Below are 20,551 nucleotides of genomic sequence, written 5' to 3'. Positions count from 1 at the left end.
GCTTAAAGAGGTGTGCTTATCTCCTGTTCAGGGAGGCCTCCGACAATTACTCTTCTTTTGGAATACTCTTCTTTTGGGATGGATATAGATTGTTCTATCTCCCTTACTTCTGTTGCCTATATCCCTTTTCTTCAAGATCACAGGCATTCCTTCTTTATTACAATGGATGCATACATAATTTTGCTGCTCAAGTCCATCTTCTTTTTTTATAACTAACTCTAACTCTGAAAAACTGGGTAGACCAAGATTTTTTTTTCTAATAATGGGAAAGACCCAGAAATCAGGGCAATCTCAAAAGACATTGTAATAAATACTCAAGCTCTGCCATACCCAGAAAACAGGTGAATGATGCTCTTCTGAATCTGCTTGGTCTTGATGCTGTATATAATTGGGTTCATGAATGGAGGAAAGAGAAAGTAGACATAGCTCATGGTGATGTGAACCACATGGGGGGCATGTTTCCCAAACCTGTGGATGAAGGTCAGGCCAATCACAGTGAGGTAAAATACCAGGACGCAGCTCATATGGGAGACACAAGTGTTGAGGGCCTTAGCTCGCTCCTCTCCAGAGGCAATGCCCATAACTGTCTTCAGAATCAGGATGTAAGAAAAGAGAATAATTAGAGCATCTAGGAAGAAAGTCAGAGCCACCAGAACAACTGGGTATAAGCGATTAAATGTAATATCAGCACAAGCAAGTTTCATGACATCTTGGTGGAGGCCAAAGGCATGGGAAAGAACATGGGAATGGCAATATGAAAACCAAAAGAGTGGCAGAATTGGGGGCACAAGAGATAAAAGGCCTCTTAGCAGTACCCCCAGACCTATTTTCATCAACCTGGAGTTGGTAAGGATGGATTTGTACCTCAGAGGAGAGCGGATGGCAATAAAACGGTCATAGGCCATGGAAAGCAAGATACCTGATTCTACAATGGAAAGGGAGTGAATGACATAGGCCTGTAAGAAGCAGGCCCCGCGGCTTATCTCCCTGTGATTCACCCATAGGACACCCAGTACAGTAGGCATTGTCGTCAATGTCACTGTAAGGTCTGTGCCTGCCAGCATGGCAAGGAAGTAGTACATGGGTTCCTGGAGGTGGCAGTCATCTTTGATGAGGTAGAGGAGTGTGCCATTGCCCAGAAACACAGAGACATAGATGGCAAAGAAGAGAATGGAGATCCAGTGGTAAGCTGCCTCCAGACCTGGGAAGCCATTCAACAGAAACGGGGCAGCACTAACACTGGGCCACATGCTTTGCTCACAAGTGGAGAAAGATTTATGAAAACTGGGAACCCTAAACCCCACCAGTTTCAATCACAATATTCATACTTAGGAAGAACTAATTGATATATGCATACAGTTTTCTTATAGAATAGCAGAGTCTTAGAGGGTGTACCAGGGATAAGGAAAGATGATCTTTTCTAAAGTTACATATAATATTAGGTCAATGGTTAAAATTGTTCTCAATTAAAAAGCACATTATTTTTATAGCAAGATACTCTACTGTTTGTTGTATGCATGCTGAAATATTTTTGAAGCGATAACGGTTACAAAAAAGATGACAAATTCATACAAAAGAATGACAACTGTATTTAGCTACACTGCTATTTGGTTTCAGGGTGTTTTTGCTACATTTAAATTTGATTTTATATTTTACAATAATAATAAAGACATAGTTTTCATTAAATTTTTTTTTTCTTACTTTAGTTTTGAAATTGAATGCCAATGTTTTATTGAATTCTAACAAAAGTTATGATCCCTTTATGGAGAGAGATGGAGACGAGCAGATGACACCATGTCTAAAAGCATTCAGTCTTCCTGGAGTCCATACTTGAGTCCCACATTAAAAACTCCAAGTCTTTCTTGACCCAAGTATTGAAATGAAGTCTATGTTGTCGTTTCAAATGAGTGCATGCATTCTTGAAGATAGATTTTCTCACGAACAAGCATAATTACTGATAAGTCCTTTGGAACAGTAAGCTTTATTATCTGTCTCCTGTTGTTATCCAGCAGCCATGGTTCTTGTTTCTGGACCAATACAAGTCAGGTAAGAAAATAACTGTTTAAGTGTTCAATAGTAAGGTGAAGAAATGGATTGGCCAAGGTAGTCTTTCAATCCCTGAATTAAAAAAAAATAATAATTTGTACTGAGTGAAAAACCATACTACTCATATTCTAGGAAAGAAACAAGGATATGAGGGCCTCTCTTATGTCTTATTTTCTAAATTTATTCTGTAAACTAGCACAATAATAAAATTTTTAAATGAGTATGGGTGCAATGTGATCAATCATGAAGACCTCATTTTTACTTTTGACATTAGAAATTCAGTTAAGTTCCTCCTGAACACCATTCTGCTTGCAAGTCTTTCTAAAAATCAATAGAATTGGGGAAGTCATGATTAGGAGTCAGTTTTTGGAAATGGCTTGAATCAGAATGCTGAATTTATGTCCTCTGTACTAAGTACTAATTTATGGCTTTGGAAGAGCCACATTTGGGACTCAAAATGGAGTAGAGGTAGTGAGTTTCTGAAATAATTCATCTAAAGTTAGACTCCTCTGCCTCATTTCATCAATAGGTGGATTTTCCTCTCACTGGCACCTACTCAGCTATCTTACTGCTCAAATATAACCCCGTTGCTGGCAACATCACTTCCTCTAGAACAAATAAAATGTATTTTTATGTGGACTGCCCCAGGTTTGGGATAATCTATTAGGCAAGACCCCACTGACCCCATTCATGGAGGACAAGGCTGCAGAGAATGATACAGTCTTACCCTCCACTTCTCAAGGCAGCCAGGGTTAGGAGCTCTGGAAGAAGTAGGCAGGGAACCAGCAGTGTCTATTTCCTTGAGTAGCCATTTATTTTTTGTCTCATTGTAATTTCCAAAGCCTTATTTATCCCCTTCATGTTTCCTGCTATATAGCCTGTGAAGTACAGAATCACAGTAGTATAATTTCAGATTTGGGGGGAACTCCTATTTCCTGTAATGAAAGCTCTGGAATTAAAAGGTAAAATGATTTTATAAATCATAAATTAAGTTCAAAAATTAATAAGACAATTTTAGAAAAATGTAAATATATTGAAAATAGCACTCTTCAATGTGAACTGATTGTTACACAGGTTAATACAATAGCTTGAGTGGTCTGGGACTGCACTTATGAGAAGGTGACATTTGAGCTGAGACCTAAGTAACAAAAAAAAGTTGACATATTAATATTTGGAGGAAGACCCTGGAATTGAGAAGAGAAAATCAGGGTGGCCAGAGTTTGATAAGTAAACAGGAGAGAGACAACAGGTAATACCATATGCCCCCAGCAGTATCAGGTCTCAAAGAGCTTCATGAATCACAATAGGATTTTGTTTTACTAGAAATGTGATGAGGAGATATTGAAGATCTTTAAAAATCACAATAAAGGAGAGAGTGGTGACAGATTCAGACATATTTTGATTACCATTTTTAAATGATTTACTGGCACTTATATGAAGAATAACTAATGAAGGAGGAGGAGGAGGTAGAGAAGAAAAGCGTTAGTTAGAGAGATATTGAAATAATCCAGATAAAGAGTGTTGTGGTTATTCTGACCAGGAGAGAAGCAGTAAAAATTATAACAATATGTTAACACATAAAGATATATTTTTTTCTGTTTTGTCAAGACATGACATAATATTGGAAATGAAAGTTAAGGAAAAACAAAATGAGATTGTTCTTAAGATTACTGATTTGAACAGATAACAGTAAAATCTTTTACTCAAAAGACTAAGTCTGAAGAAGAAACTGTTGACTTGTGGAAAAATTATAACTCTATTAGTAAATATATATGTTGGAGAAAATATACTTCCTATTTGTTTCTTTTCACATACCAGCAGAGTTTCTTTAAGCTGTTTTTATTTCAAATTAACAAGATAGTCTCATTCAAATATGCTCCCAAGTAGATTTTTTTATTCAGTGTTGAAACACCACGCATAAGATGCTGCCAAAGAAAACCATCCTCTTACCTTGTACCCATACAAGTCAGACCCTGCTGTAATTGACCCAGCAGTCAAGAAGTGCAGACAACTTTGCATGAAACAATTGCACAGCTCTTTTGACTTACTGCTAAGAAATACAAAATTAATGGAATCACTTCTTCATCTCCATACTCTGTTCCCAAGAGAGAGAAATAAAAATGAGAATTTAGTACCTATTGGAAATATAGTAAGAGATATATACTCTTTAGTTATTAGATGCAGAGGTAATTTCACATAACTCTTCTTCTTGCTCTAAGTTCAGAACAAAACTTCTTTGCTCTGTTTTCCTGATTTCTTCTCTGACCCTTTAACAATGGTCTTCTTTAACTCAGTCTCCAGGCATACCACAATTTTGTGAGGAATCCTCTTGTGTAAAAGAACATGTAGTGCAAGTAATTATACACTACAGGGAAAGCTATCCTACATGGAAGGGATAGATTGTATTTGCCAATAACCTTCATCCCAAAGTTTTGCCTGCAGAATCCCTATAAGTTCTATGTAGATGTGCTTTGTACTGCAGCTTTAATGGGCGGGCTATAGCATCACCCTACTTCAGGCTATGGGAAATGCACATTTCTTCCACTAGAAGCTGCTCTTGGTTTCTTAAAGAAAGAACAGGAGACAACAGACAAAAGGTAAGGAAACATAGGGAAGAAAAGAGGCCCGTAGATGACAATGGTACCAAGAGAGTCCATAATTCAACATGTAGAAGAAAAATCAGATAACAACTTTTACCATTTACAACTGGAATCTTTCCCTATATCATTTAAAAATAAGTCTGGTAGAACAAATGATACATCTCTGTTCATCTCCTAGAAAGGTGCGAAGACATGAGCGGATCAACCATATTTTTATTCCTGGGAACAAAATGTCTTACATTCTCATTTCCAACTCCATTCCTGAGTGCTATCAGCTTCAGCCTGAGCTCTATGCAGACATCAAAAGCTGCAGACTGTGGAGATCCTTCCCTTCTCACACTCTCTCTCTAGACAGCTTTTATTGAAGTCCCATAGTACTGTCTGCAAATGTTTAGTATCTCTTCATGCTAACATGTATCATAAGCTTGGTAATGTGTGGAGGAGCAGGATATTGTTTCCTTCCTGAACACTCAGATCATATGGCTCCTTCCCAATGTGTGCTTAAGAGACTCAGTCCCTGAGGTTATTAAAGAAGAAAGCCCTTCCCCAGATGCCTCCCTTTTGTAGCCAACTGGGATCTAAAGAAATATTCTATTTTAACCCCTCTTCTGCAGGAGATTGAACACTAAATTAACCTCCCCAAGCTCTAGAATGATAGCCTCCAAATAAGGTATGGGAATAATAGAGCCACAGGTAGCAGCTTATGCATGAGGAATCAGAGAGCTTGACTTTATCATCCCTGTAGACCCTTATGTCTCCTGTAGGAGGCTATTTATTCTCCACATGCACTTCCATGGCTAAATACTTCCTAGTTGCTCTCGGGAGAAACTGGAACATCTTCTTGGTCTAAGTGTTGTGAATTGCATCATATTTTCTGCTTGATTTATCTCAGAGCCAGCCTAGGGTCCCTATGTTGAAATCCAGGCAGCCTTCCCCGGTTCAAGTATGATCTCAAGATCTGCAGGCAGCACCAAGTCCTTATTGAGTACATCTTGCCAGATTTTTCTTCTTGCCAAGAAATGTAGCACACACTTAAAACACAGTGCTTCAGCCAAATATACCCCATCACTGTAGTCCAAGAGATAATAATATTTTGGATTCCTCTTTACCCCTTACAGAAACCATCCTGCTTGCTACTGATTTAGAGCAAACTTAACCTATATCATCAGAACAAATTTTTCTGTTCTTAAAGAAATACTTCAGTTCTTACTATGTTTTGTTACAATAAACGTAATGTTAATGTAAATCAGACACCCAGATAATTCTTGCAGGAATAAATTGGCGTCTTGCTATTTGTGGGCACAAAGGTACTCTTATACATTGTTGGTGGGACTGCAAATTGGTGCAAACACTATGCAAAGTAGTATAGAGTTCCTTAGAAAAATTAAAATGGAACCACCATATGACCCAGTTTTTCTACTCCTTGGAATTTACCCTAAGGTCTTTAAAACAGCATACTACAGTGATGCAGCCACAGCAATGTTTGTAGCAGCTCAATTCACAATAGCCAAGCTATGTAAACAATGTAGATGTCCTTCAACAGATGAATGGATAAAGAAAATGTGGTAAATATACACAATGGAATACTACTCAGCCTTAAAGAACAATGAAATAATGGTGTTTAGCTCTTATGGGCTAAGTTGTGTCCCTATAAAAATTCATATATTGAAGTCCTAATGCCTAATCCCTCAGAATGTGTTTATATTTAGAAATGGGTCCTTTAAAGAGTTCATTAATTTCAAATGAGAAGTTAGGGGTTAGGCATTAATTGAATATGACTGACATACTTAAAGGAGGAGGAAGTTTGAATATGGATAGGTACATAAGGAAGACTATGTGAAGACACAGGGAGAAATGATCCTCTGCAAGTCTAGGAGCAAAGGTTCAGAGGAACCAAACATGACAATACTTGGAACCTGGACTTTTATCCTCTATAACTGGGAATATAGGTTTTGTTGTTTAAGCAATTCTATTTATTATAGTGTTATAGCAACACTAGAAACCAACACACTAACAAAGTAAACATGGACAACTTACTTATATTCATAAATAATGAGTGAGGTTTGAGTGTGGCCTTATGTGTAAATTGGATGTGGAATTTTACAAAAGTCAGATTAAAAATATCAAATAAGGCTAGGCACGTTGGTGCATGCCTGTAATCCCAGCGGCTCAGGAGGCTGAGCCAGGAGGATTTTGAGTTCAAAGCCAGCTTCAGCAATGGTGAAGAGCTGAGCAACTAAGTGAGACCCTGTCTCTAAATAAAATACAAATTAGGGATGGGGATGTGGCTCAGTTGTTGACTGACCCCGAGTAAAATCCCTAGTACCCTCCCCAAAAAAGTCAAAAAAGACCTAAATAATGGATAAACATACCATATTTATAAATTGAAAGACTCAATATAGTAAATATATCAATTTTCCCCAAATTGATCTATAGATGTTATGAAATTACTATCAAAATTGAAATAAATGTTTTCTCACAGAGATAGACTTATTCTAAAACTAATACATAAAGACCTAAAATAGATAAAGCAATTTCGAAAAATAGGTTGGGAAGAACATATCTATTCTGTATTGTTTTAATGTACAACTATAGTAGTCAAGGTTGAATGTTATTATTGGTGGAACAATAGATACATAGATCAATGGAACAGAATAGAGAACCCAGAAATAAGGCCACATACATATATCTAAGTTAATTTTTAAAGTTTCAAAACAATTCAATACATGAAGAATAGCCCTTTCCACAAATAGTGTTGGGAACATAGCCTTATATAGAGGTATGGTAGTAAGAGAGACACTTCACTGAAGTTTCATTCCTTATATGCAATGTATCACAATTTACATATAAAATGTAAAGCTCTAGAACTTTTAGAAATAAGAAAAAAAATTGAGGCCTAGAGATAAGGGATGAAAAAATAAGTTACACTCTGGGAAAAAGTATTTCTAAGTGACATGTCCAAAAAAGACTATTATCTAAAAATATTTAAAGAGTTATGAAAACACAACAATTAAAAAATTCAACAATAAAACTCAAATAAGCAAAATATGTGAACAAACATTTCATGTAAAAAGATACACAGATGGCAAAATGTACATGAAAACAGAGCTTTAGTCATTAGTAAAATGCAAATTAGGGCTGGGGTTGTGGCTCAGTGGTAGAGCGCTTACTTAGCATTCGCGAGGCCCTAGGTTTGATCCTCAATACCACGTAAAACTAAATAAATAAACAAGATAAAGGTATTGTGTCTAACCAAAAAATAAATATTTTTTAAAAATGCAAATTAAACCACAGAGAGATATATCATTAACATTTTGAAATGACTGAAATTAAAAATAAAATAGTGGTGGGTTAAATGCTGACAAGAATCCAGAGAATCTGCATTATTCATACATTGCTGGTAGGAAAGGAAAGTAAGTTGTATATTCACTGAGAAAAATAACTGAAAGTTACTTGAACTAAACAATGTATTTATTTTTGGCTTAATAATTATACTTTTGGACATTTCTCAGCAAAATTAAAACTTACACTTATAAAAAAATGCCATGAATGTTCAATGAAGCTTTTTTTCCTAGAAATTGCTACAAACTTCAGTGAATATCTGGGTAGTATGTTCCAGTTATTTACAGGTCTATAAGAGGTGCAAACTGAAATTATATCAGGAACATGAATATTAAAGGGTTTTGGAAACTTGCATCCAAACACAAGCCATCAACAGGAAGCTGCTGTAGACATCAGGATGCACTGTCTAGATTCCCCTCAAGGAATGACTTCCTGCCCAGCTCTGGGAGTGTGGTCAGCAGACAGCCTTCAACTCTCAGGTCATGCAGGTCCTCAAGATCTCCCTAAGCTGCAGAGAGCCCAACATCAAGACCTGATGGGGGCAACCCACATCTGATGACTAAGCAAGATGGGTTTTAAAGGCCTAGCAAGTTCAATCCAACTTGAGGTAATATGGTTGGCTGGGTAATGCTCTCTCCAGAGCTTTCTACTAGGTTAGCATAAATTTTGCCTACCTATATCTCAGTTTTATTTCTCCCTCTGATGAATTCTCCATACTTTTTCTTTCAATGATATTGACCTCTAATAAATATTAAACCTCAAATGTGTCTCAGCATCTGCTTTTGAAGAACCCACCTATGGCAGGAACGTAGTTATCAGATTGCTTAGACATTTGTGAGTGCATAAATTTGGTTGCTTAACAATAAAAATGTTCTGGGGCTGAGGTTGTGGTTCAGTGGTGGAGTGCTTGCCTAGCATATGTGAGTCACTGTGTTTGATCCTCAACACCACATATAAATACATAAATATATAAAATAAAGATACTGTGTCCAACTAAAAATATTCTTTTAAAAAAACAATAAAAATGTTCTGGATGGGGTGCTATGATAGGGATAAAGTACATCATCCTACATGTAGACTATTATTATGTGAAAGGGTGCAAAAGTGTACACAAACTATACTTATAATCTCCAGGGTCACCCTGGGATCAGAAAGCTAATCAAAGCATAAAATTAATCTGTACATAAAATTTTTTCTTTATAACAATTTCACACCATAGGCAAATTTAATTGTGGTGAAAGATAAAATCTCTGTGTGATAGAGAACTTTTAAACATTGAGTTTGCATGTAAGATTTTTAAACTATTATACACAAACAAGAACCATGAAAAAACCAGCATTAAAGTTAACAATTTTTTTTGTGAAACATCATTGTTAAGAGAATAAAAATATCCAGATATAAATAGTAAAGATATTTGCTATCCTTATATCTGAAATAATAGTCATATCAAATGCCATAATTTTGTTTTTCTTTAAGGCTGAGTAATATTCCATCGTGTATATGTACCACATTTTCTTTATCCATTCACCTGTTGAAGGGCACCTAGGTTAGTTCTATAGTTTAGCTATTGTGAATTGGGCTCCTATAAACATTGATGTGGCTTTGTCACAGTATACTGATTTAAGTCCTTTGGGTATAAACCGAGGAGTGGGGTAACTGGAGAATATCATGCTAAGTGAAATAAGCCAAACCAAAAAAAAAAAAAAAAAAAAAAGGCTGAATGTTTTCTCTGATAAACAGACACTAATCCATAATGGGCGGTGGGGGATTAAGGAATTTTGGATTGTGCAGAAGGGAGTGAGGGAAGGGGAGAGGATGTGGGGTTAGGAAGGATTGTGGAATGAGACATATTATTACCCTATATACAGGTATGATTACATTCCCGGTGTGTTTCTGCACCACGTACAGCAAGAGGAAGGAGAAGCTGTGTTCCATTTGTGTACAATGTGTCAGAATGCATTCTACTGTCATTTATAACTAATTAGAACAAACTTTTTAAAAAGAGTCATACTAATAATTAAAACACCTGAAAAATCAATGACCCTTAACAACTTTTGTTTGTTTGTTTGTTTGTTTTGGTACTGGGGATTGATCCCAGGGGCACTTAACCACTAACCCATGTCCCCAGCCCTTTTTAATATTTTATTTTGAGACAGGTCTCACTAAGTTGCTTAGGGCCTTGCTAACTTGGTGAAGCTGGCTTTGAACTCATGATCTTTCTGTCTCAACCTCCCCAAGCTCCTAGGATTACAGGCATGCCCCAACATGTTCAGCTACAACCTACTTCTCAAATGGAAAAAATTCTGGAAAAGGAATGTCACATGAATGTGTTTATCCAGGGAGTTATATTATTACCCAACAGAAATTCATATCTTTGTGTACAAAAACAATGAAGTAAATATGTACCAGAAACATCAGAGCAGAATCAGAGCCCCAATTGTAACTCTTAGCTACTAAGAGTAAGGGAGTGAATATGGGTTATAATCATACAATAAAGACACTGTGCAAAAATAGAAATGAAAAAAAAAAACCACTACATAGGAACATGTATGTTTTTCACAAATTTGATGAGTATAGAAGCTGAACACACATACAAAATATGGACTTTAATTTCATTGACATAAAATGCTCATAATGAATAGTGGTGGACTAGTCTGACTGGTGGACCATGTAGGAGTGTAATAGGTTTTTAAGGTACAGTCAAAGTTTCATTTCTTGTTTTGGGTAGCAATTACTGAACAAATTTACTCTGCAACAAATTTGTTGAGCTAGACCTTATAATTTATAATTTTTTATATTTCTTTATATAAATGAACTTCCATAAATCTTTTACTAAATAAAAAAATTCTCATTAAAGAACTTCATGATAGACATATATGTATATATTATCTTTTCTCAATATTGCTTTGTTCTCATGTCAATAATTAATTTAGTTGAATATAATTGGCTTATTAGAAAAATAATGTGTTGCTGTATTTGTATATCTTTTATACAAATGTCTAAGACTAATAAAAAAATAACTCTATACAAAGTAGAAGAGTGTTTCTGAGGAAGAGTTTTAAACTGGAAATGAACCGTGTTCTCCATCAATCAGAAAATATTAAATTCCCAATCTCCAGTAACAGAAATTAGCAGATATGACAATCCCCATGATTTAATATTTGGTTATCTATGTACCATAGATTTATGAAAGATGGTGTTTATTCCTCAAACAACATACTGTGTATGAGAGAAGATAGGTAAAAATACAAATAATTAAAATAAATTGTGATTGATTATGACAGAGGTAATGATAATTCAGCTTTAAGGGCTTGGTGAATGTTGAGCACTATTCTAAATGCTTTAAATAAAGCTCCATGACACCTTTATATGTTGGTAATCACTTTATGCATTTTTAGAAATAAAAAAAAATGACATACAATTGGGTTAAATAGTTTTCCCAAAGTGGCAAAGCAAGAACCAGAGCAACAATGTAAATCAAGTTCCAACATCCATGCTCTAAATCATGTGTGTGCTGTGTTGCAAATTTTCTATGAGAAAAGAGAGTAAGACCCCTTGACTCTAGACCATTGATGCTATATTCCAGTCTTCCATACCTTATTTAAAAATTCATTTAAAAAATCACCCCTCTGCTTGCCTGTCTTCATGTGGACCACATAGGAATGGAGGATATAAAGAAAGCAAAAGGGGAAGCCAAGGACTAGAGATTGAATCACATGGGACAGGGCTCTAGGCTCACACTGGCTGCAGTCAGTCACATATTGAAATGTGGGGAAGGAAGGTGGGGTAGAGGAAATTATTTTACTTCTGTAGAACTAATGTCTTGCTCTCCTCTAATTTTTATGTATTCCTTAATTTAGGGACAGTGATTGGAATTTCTCAAAGACAGTTGGGGAAATCACTCCCCCAAGAAATCCATTTGCAGTTCAGATCCTAACTGGTCTTTATTTGCTTCCATAGCTTGAAAGAAATAAACACTCTCCTACTAACAGGACTCAAGTCAAAGCTGGGGTGCAGACAGAAATCTTGAGGACCACTGTTAAAACTCCAAATCCCTAAGGCTCAGGGTGCAAAAATGATGTAAGAAAGGAGACAGAAAGAGAGGGAGGAGGGAGGGCAGCGAAGGAGAGGCAATTAGTGCCCTAAGTGAGGAATGGTCTCTGGGGACACATTTATGAGATAAATGTTTCTACTAGCCAGGCTCTGGTGCATGTTCTGAGAAGATGGTGTTATAACCAAATCCCTCACAAAGCTAAAGATTTGAAATTGCTGACAATGGCATTGAAGAATGGAAGAGAACAAGGTTTCAGGTCAGTGAGGGTATATACTGAATTTTCTCACTGAAGTCTCCCTGCAGGCACCATCATAGAGTAAGACAAGGGCTAGGTAGCCAGGATCTCAATAAGAAAAAAGCAATGGCATGATATGTGAAGATCAGCTGAATAATAATAGTCTAACATCTCTGAAACCTGGCTACTTTAAGAGTTACCTCTTCACCTGTAAAACTAGTCTTAGGAGAGATTCTGAAATACACAAGGCAAACAGGAGTGTGGAAGCAACCTGGAGGATGGATGGGAAGACTTGCATGCTTCTACTTCTTTCTCTCTTCCTGTCTGACGTTGTCCATTTTAACCCTGTGCTTTTCTTCATGGAAATCACTTTCCTACAATTCCAGATTAAGTTCCAAACAGAGACTCTCTACTAGATTCTTGAAGATGTGTAGCCCTGAAATCATCAGTAGTTCAAACACTTGCTGGATAAAAGTCTTTATTTGATCAGAGATCAATCTACCAAGTCAAAATTGAGCTTGGGTGTAGCCTGGGAAAAATCTGCTTCTAGATCAAGAATGGTATTTACATACCAGTGTATCTTTAAAGCCTGGAAAGAGTCCCAGTGTAAAGAGGCATTCAATATCTTCAGAATGAAAACAGGAGTTTTTCTTTTTATAACCCTTATAAGGACCCTCATGATCTTACCAGGTCTTGGGGTTCACAGCTTTACCTTCAGAATTAATGAGCCACCAGGCAGGGTGCGCCAATCTATGTGCTTCTATGATTTGAGAACCTGTCAACATTCAGGTATGTAAGATGGTTAGAGGGTCAATTAATATGAGTAGGCAAACCAACCAGTGATTTAAAGAAAGAACACAAACTATGTGCTGGGCACAATGCCAATAATCAAGCATTGAAAATATGAGCCACAGGAAGCCAGGTAGAGAAGTAAAAGTGTGAATCATGGTTTATCCAGAAAAGAGGGATAAGAGACAATATTTATAAGTGACAAAAATGAAGGGAGAAATTAAGGGTCTTTGATAAAGGAGAGAGTGACAGGACAAGTAGGGAAAATATTAAAAATAAGGATGATGAGGAAAAGTCTCAGTAGGGTCTCTCTTGGTGTCTGCATGTGGCCCTCAATTTATGTGCAGGAGTTGGACACTTTGAATTTCACCTTCTCATTTATGAAACAAGTCCACTTGAAAGCACAGACTCTGGGAAAAGGTGAGTGATTGCAGGGATGCGGGAAAGGTCTTGGGTCTTTAACGCCTGCAGAACTCACAAGTTGTCTCATGAACCTCAGAGGCAGCTCTGAGTAAAGCAAGTAAATACTCAGTTACTCATCACAAAACACAAGTGAGGTAGCAAACCAGACTGTACTCCTAAAGATTTCACCCACGCCTGATGTCATCCTAACCTACAGTGGATGTTTGATGAATGGATTACCTTCATTCATGACCAATACAAATCTACAAAATAGCAGATGTAGGCTATTGTAAGAATTCTACCAAAAAATGAAATGTGTGCAGGGCTGCAGTGTCTTGACCCATGATTAAAACTCAACAATTATTCATCTCTTACTTTTGCTTCTCAGCACCATCTTCACTTTGTGTCCCATCTCTCTTTTTTTCCCCTCTCTCTTTTTCTTCATCTATTATATGTCTACTTAGTATTAGAACACAGTCACTTAGATTAATATTTCGTGTTACCTTTTCTCCCTAGCTCTCTTAAGTCAGAATTGAAATTTACTAAGGGGAAAATTTATTTGTTTTCACCACACAATGAAAAAGAAAATAACCTTTTAGGTGATGGGTTTATTAATTAGCTTCATTATGATCATCATTTCATAGTGTTTACTTACATCAAAACATCACATTGTACACTTCACATGCATGCAATTTATGTTGGCCACTCCTGCTTTCTTTTTATATATATAATGTATATATTTTAGTTATACATGGACACAGTATCTTTATTTTGTTTATTTATCTTTTATGTGGTGCTGAGGATCAGACCCAGTGCCTCACATGTGTGAGGCAAGCTCTCTGCCAGTGAACCACAACCTCAACCACACTCCTGTTTTCTTAACCCTGCATAAGTTGCCTATTTTCTGAGCCTTTCACTCACAGGCAGGGGCTAACAATTCCTGGTTTTTCACTCTAGAGAATAGAGTTGCTTGTCCCCCAGCTTCCCTCAGGCTAAATGCTACAGGGTCAAAATCCTCTTTGGCTGTGTCAGAAGTTCCCACACTCCCCACTGTCTTTTCATTTTCTCCTGACACCCAGACACATCAACCGCTGCTCCAATTAATTGGAATTTAATACTTTCACTTACAGTCTAAACCACCATCATTTCCTGTTTCATAGGCTTCCTAAGAAAATTCTATCATTGGACATATCAGAATAATTCTGAGGTGTACTTACCATGATCTCTATATCAATATCAAAAACTCACAACTGAGAATACTTTACGAAGTTCCCCACAGGCAATTGTCTTCTAGTATCATTTACAGATGATGACACAAAATATCAAAATTATGTGACTTCCCCAAATTCACTATTATTAGAAGTTAGCAAAGGTGAAAATTAACCAAACTCTTTTGAATATTAAAGCACTATAATTTTAGATACATCCCCCATACCCAGAAATGGGCAAAAAGAGGTCAGGTGAACCATGCATCAGTTCACACCAAGATATTCTTTCCATACATGTGGACTGTATAGTCTATATCAACTTCAAAAGAAAGTAGCTTTGTTTTCTACGATTGGTACAACCAGAAGTTACCTTAACCGGATAATACCTTAGAATTCCAATGAGTCACAGATTCTTCTCAATTTTAATAAATCCTATGAGAATTTGTAGCTTTTATTTTTTAATTAAAAGCTTCTTACTACAGTGATAGATGCTTACCCATGTTTATAGCAGCACAATTCACAATAGCCAAACTGTGGAACCAGACTAGTGTCCATCAATGGATGGAAGAATTAAGAAAATATGGTATATATATATATACAATGGAGTTTTATTCAGCCATAAAGAAAAATGAAACTATGGCTTTTGTAGGAATATGGATGGAACTAGAGACCATGATGTTAAGTGAGACAATTCAAACTCATAAAGCTAAGGGTTCCACGTTTCTCTCATATGCAGAAGCTAGAGAGAAAAAGGAAAGAGAGATGGGTGTGGATCTCCAAAATGTCAAGGGGATAGCAGTAAAAGAAGAGAATCTAGGGGTGGAAGTTATGAGGAGCAGACTTAAATGCTGCAGTATGATATTGGCCCACTTATATTGTTATATTGTGTACGTGTATGAATATTAACAATAAATCGCATCAATATGTACAACAATAATGAATCAATTTAGAAGTGAGGAACTGAAAAATAAATAAAACCAAAACAAAACAAAATTTCTTCTTGAAATGCCTAAATAATCAATTTCTAATTCTGCATCTCTAATTAAGGGATATGCAAGAATAGTTTACCTTGTGCTTTTACCAAATAGTGCCTTGAAATAATTATCATAATATATCATTCTATTGCTTATTCTTATATCTATGTTATATAGTTTTGAATTCTTTGAAACAGTTCATAAATAAGTAGAACATTACAATGCTAGACAACTTAAAGTTTATTTTTTAGGAGATAACATACATGCAAATCAATCTGTTGACATTTTGTAGATTCCAAAAAATCTCTAGACCTTCATCAGTTCAGTTTTCTTTCCAAACACAATGCACATCACTCAAACCCTGAAATTAATTATTTCACTTTATTCATTTATGTTTTTTTTTATATTTTGTTCTTTATATTATTTTGCCATAGCATGTCCAACATTGCTTAGAATCTTTTTTTCCTACTCATCTTCTAGGCTTCACATACTCTGGGAAAATTTCATATTTGTCCTCAATACCACCAATCACGATGAGGAGCAGTATGACAAACAGCCTGTAAGTACTGACTATTGACTTACAGTGATTTCTTCTTTCACTTTGTTTGGGTGGTAGAACACACCAGGACGTCAATCAGGTCTACTTACACATATTGTAGTGTGTTCCCCAATGGCCTTGCATATACTATAAGCCCTGAATAATATGTAGAGTTGTTATTTATACATCTTATTCTCTCATACCTAGGAATCTACAAGAGATTATTAAATTATCCTCTCTGCTGTTACTGGAAATCAGAAAAAATGAACATCTTATGAACAGGTAGCATTCTCAGCGGAAAACTTCTAAATAACTAGTCTTTATTTCTTCACCTGAAAAGAATATTTTCCTTTTTTGCAATACTGGCCATGTGGTTCAACACTACTACCTCTCCATTCCTGCTCACAGGCTTCCCAGGCATGGAGAAGGCACATCACTTGATTTCTATCCCTTTATTGGTGGCCTACATCTCCATCCTCCTTGGCAACGGCACCCTCCTCTTTCTCATCAGGGATGACCATAACCTTCATGAGCCCATGTACTATTTCTTAGCCATGCTGGCAGCTACAGATCTTGGAGTGACATTGACCACAATGCCCACAGTGCTAGGTGTTCTATGGTTAAACCACAGAGAGATTGGCCATGGGGCCTGCTTCTCTCAGGCATACTTTATCCACACTCTTTCTATTGTGGAGTCAGGGGTCTTGCTTGCCATGGCCTATGACCGTTTCATTGCCATACGCAATCCCTTAAGATATACTTCCATCCTTACTGACACCCAGGTAATAAAAATTGGGGTGGGAGTATTGGCCAGAGCTGGTCTATCAATTATGCCAATAATCATTCGCCTGCATTGGTTACCCTATTGTCGATCCCACATTCTCTCGCATGCATTTTGTCTACACCAGGACGTCATCAAGCTAGCCTGTGCTGACATCACCTTCAATCGTCTCTACCCAGTTGTGGTTGTATTTGCCATGGTCCTGTTGGACTTTCTTATCATCTTTTTCTCCTACATATTGATTCTCAAGACTGTAATGGGCATTGCTTCTAGAGATGAACGGGCCAAGGCCCTCAACACATGTGTCTCCCATATCTGTTGCATCCTAGTCTTCTACGTCACTGTGGTAGGACTGACATTTATTCACAGGTTTGGGAAACATGTTCCTCATGTGGTTCACATCACAATGAGCTACATCTACTTCCTTTTCCCTCCTTTTATGAATCCTGTCATCTATAGCATTAAAACCAAACAGATTCAAATTGGTATATTTCGTCTATTCTCTCTACCTTGTTGTAAAGCAAGACTCACTGCTCTCTGAGTAATAATTCTTTGAAAATGATTAATCTGATTGTGTAGGCAGGAGCCACTAAGTAAAAAGATTTCAAAGCAAACCAACCAGTCCCTCTGCTATTTATGTCATCCTTCTTGGCTATTTGTTTTTTATTTTTATATGATAAAATATATATACAATAATAAGAACATTTCTTAAGTGTAGAATTCCAAAGTTAACTGATTTCCCCAGGTAACCCATACATTCAGTGAGCCTATGGCACCTGTTACATAACTACACACACTTATGTGGTTCTCAACTCTGCAATATGGGTGACAAATATATGAGTCAAAGTTCATAATATTCCATATGGTCTGTAGGTATTGTCACTTATACATCTAGAAATAGGCTCTTTTAAAACCTCAGACATGCACCAAGCTCTCTTGCTCATATAGTGTTGGCTACTATTTCTAGAAAATAGCACTAAGTGAAGAAATGGGTGTTAATCTGTCCTCAGTTTAGTGTGGATACTCTGGGAAAATATATCTGTGAAAAGTATGTCCAGTTAAAGTTTTGATAAATAATTTTCAAATAATAATGCTGAAAACCATACTTTCACAACAGAGATAAAATTCCAATTCTGGAAAACCATCACCTTGATGAGTTTGTCTCAGATATTGCTGAACAAAGATAAGTATTCTCATGTAGTGAAGTGGTACTAAAAGTCTAGATAGGAAATCCCTCATAAATATGACTTTGTGGGTGTTCTTTTTTATAATTAAAGTAGCAAAGTTGACATTGTTGATAAAGATGGAGGCATGATACATGTAGTAGCAAGTATCTGAATGGTAACGACTTAGCCATCAGGGTGGAGAACTCCATATAGGATCATGCAAGAGAAAGGATAATTCAATAGCCTAAAAGCTGAACTCTGAATCATTGAACTACTATAACTCCATAACTGTGGTATGCATGGTGGAGGTAAAATCCAAGTCCATGTAAGCCAACCTGGAGAGGAGCATGGACTTGATGAGGGAGAGTTCTGTCTTTATCTTTTCTAGGATGATGGTGTTGCACACGAAGAGAGTGTTGACAAAGCAGAAGTTTATAGACAGCCAGGCAGGGAGGCCTCACAGCTAGAGATGTTATGAGAAGGAAATGGAAAGTTCTTTGTGTTTGTCACCATATGACTGGTGAAGGCATTATGGATGCCAACCCCGCTGTCTGTCTTAAATCTATTCCAAAATCTTGGATATTGTTAAAATATTTGAATTATACGGAGGCAATCATGGATTTAGGAAATGTTCCACAATTCCTTACAAAATGAATGATGATCATTCTAGAAGACCCTGAGAAAATGGACAAATTTGGGAAAGTGGACTAAGAGCATCTTTATTGTTTTTGGAGCTTGGGAATTAGACTGGTAGTCACTTTATCTTAGTCCATAAAGTGAGAGCTTGAAATGACTTAAAGTGGAATATTGGCATTGAGTGGATTGATGAGGAAGCAAAATAAATAAACCACAGATAAGTAGGAATGTGCAACACCAGAGAGATTATTTGCTTTATAAATTCAGGCAGTTTTCTATGCAATCTGGGTCTGCATTTATGTCACAGTCAGATGCTGACGGTCATTTGGTTTTCCTGAGTGTTCTTCTCCAGGCAGAGGTCCAAAAATCCAGACTTTTTCCAGCCTTTAAGTTCACCATATCAGAGGGAGAGTTCTGTCCTTATAGAGGGAGCAAGAGTGAATGATAAGAAGTGCTTATGCTTTGGTCAGAAACACATTATTATCTCTACAATATTTGAGTCAGAACCTTACAGATGTTATCTTAATCACAAGAGCTGCTGGAAATCTAAGAGAAATACATAGATTTTAGTTATCAACATTGTATCTGCCATCCTAGTCATAGTTTCTTAATCTGTAAAGGATGTTACTATAGTACCCAGCTTCCAAAGTTACTGTGCATATTAAATGTGCTAATATGTCAGTAATGCCTTCTGCATAGTATCAGCCATAATAATTACAATTATTACTATTACTACTAATATTATTACCTTCTTGACATTTTAAAAATCTATGTTTAATTTTTACTTTCATGTCATTGTACATATTCATGGGGTACATTGTGATATTTCAATACAAATATACAATGTGTCATTACACAGGACATGATCAGATCAGGGCAACTGATATATGCATTACCTCAGACATGATCATTTCTTTGCTTTGAGAACATTTGAAATCCTCTCTATTTGATATTTTGAAATATACAATTAATAGCTCTCAACCATTTTTGACAACTTCTGTGCTATGGAATATTAGGTGTATTTCTCCTATGTGACTATACCCCTGAATTGTTAATGACTTCTCTCTATTTCCCATTTTTCCCCAGTTCTCAATCTCTAGTAGCCACTATTCTATTGTCTAGATCAAGGTTTTTATTTACCACACACACACACACAAAAAAAAAATATATTATTTGTCTTTCTGTGTCTACCTTATTTCACTTAAAATAATGTCCTCCAGTTCCATCCATGTTGATGAAAATAACATATTTTGTGAATTTTATGGTTGAATAATGTTCCATTGTATATGTACCACAAGGTTGCTACCATTCATCCATGGATGAACACCTGGGCTAATTCTATATGTTGGCTGTTATCAATTATGCTTATATTATTATTGCCATCTTTAGATGATCCTAATGTGTCTGTTAAAGTTGTGGGGGTTTGGAGCAAGAACATGAAGATCATCATATAGTCAAGAATTAAACATGTATCCTGCCAGTTACAGTGCTGTACACCTGTAGTCCCAGTGACTTGAGAGGCTGAGGCAGGAAGATTGTGAGTTCAAAGCCAGCCTCAGCAATTTCATCAGGCTCTAAGAAAGTTAGGGAGACTCTGTCTCTAAATAAAATTTTTAAAAAGGGGCTAGGGATGTGGCTTGCTTGATGGTGAAGCACCCCTGGGTTTAATTCCTGGTACCTAAACACAGAAAATAAAACAACAAACCTGTATCCTTAAGTATCCTTCTCTAAAAAGAGAAGTTTAGTTCTTTCTGGGAAAACATCATAGCAAGACCAACAC

At 36.5% G+C, this 20,551-nt stretch overlaps 2 protein-coding genes across 2 annotated transcripts; one reads left to right on the top strand and one right to left on the bottom strand.

Moving 5' to 3' along the window:
- Positions 1–314: 314 nt before the first annotated feature.
- On the bottom strand, positions 315–1,250 carry LOC114098522 (olfactory receptor 51B2-like). The gene has a single exon (XM_027942778.2). The coding sequence runs from the start codon at positions 1,248–1,250 to the stop codon at positions 315–317; it is 936 nt and encodes a 311-aa protein (XP_027798579.2).
- Positions 1,251–16,556: 15,306 nt separating this feature from the next.
- On the top strand, positions 16,557–17,510 carry LOC114098563 (olfactory receptor 51B6). Its single transcript, XM_027942807.2, has one exon. The coding sequence runs from the start codon at positions 16,557–16,559 to the stop codon at positions 17,508–17,510; it is 954 nt and encodes a 317-aa protein (XP_027798608.2).
- The last annotated feature ends 3,041 nt before the right edge of the window (positions 17,511–20,551 follow it).

Source organism: Marmota flaviventris, chromosome 9 (assembly GCF_047511675.1).
Source record: "Marmota flaviventris isolate mMarFla1 chromosome 9, mMarFla1.hap1, whole genome shotgun sequence".
In the NCBI taxonomy this organism is placed as follows: domain Eukaryota; kingdom Metazoa; phylum Chordata; class Mammalia; order Rodentia; family Sciuridae; genus Marmota; species Marmota flaviventris.
This window is presented reverse-complemented; position numbering and strand designations above follow the sequence as displayed.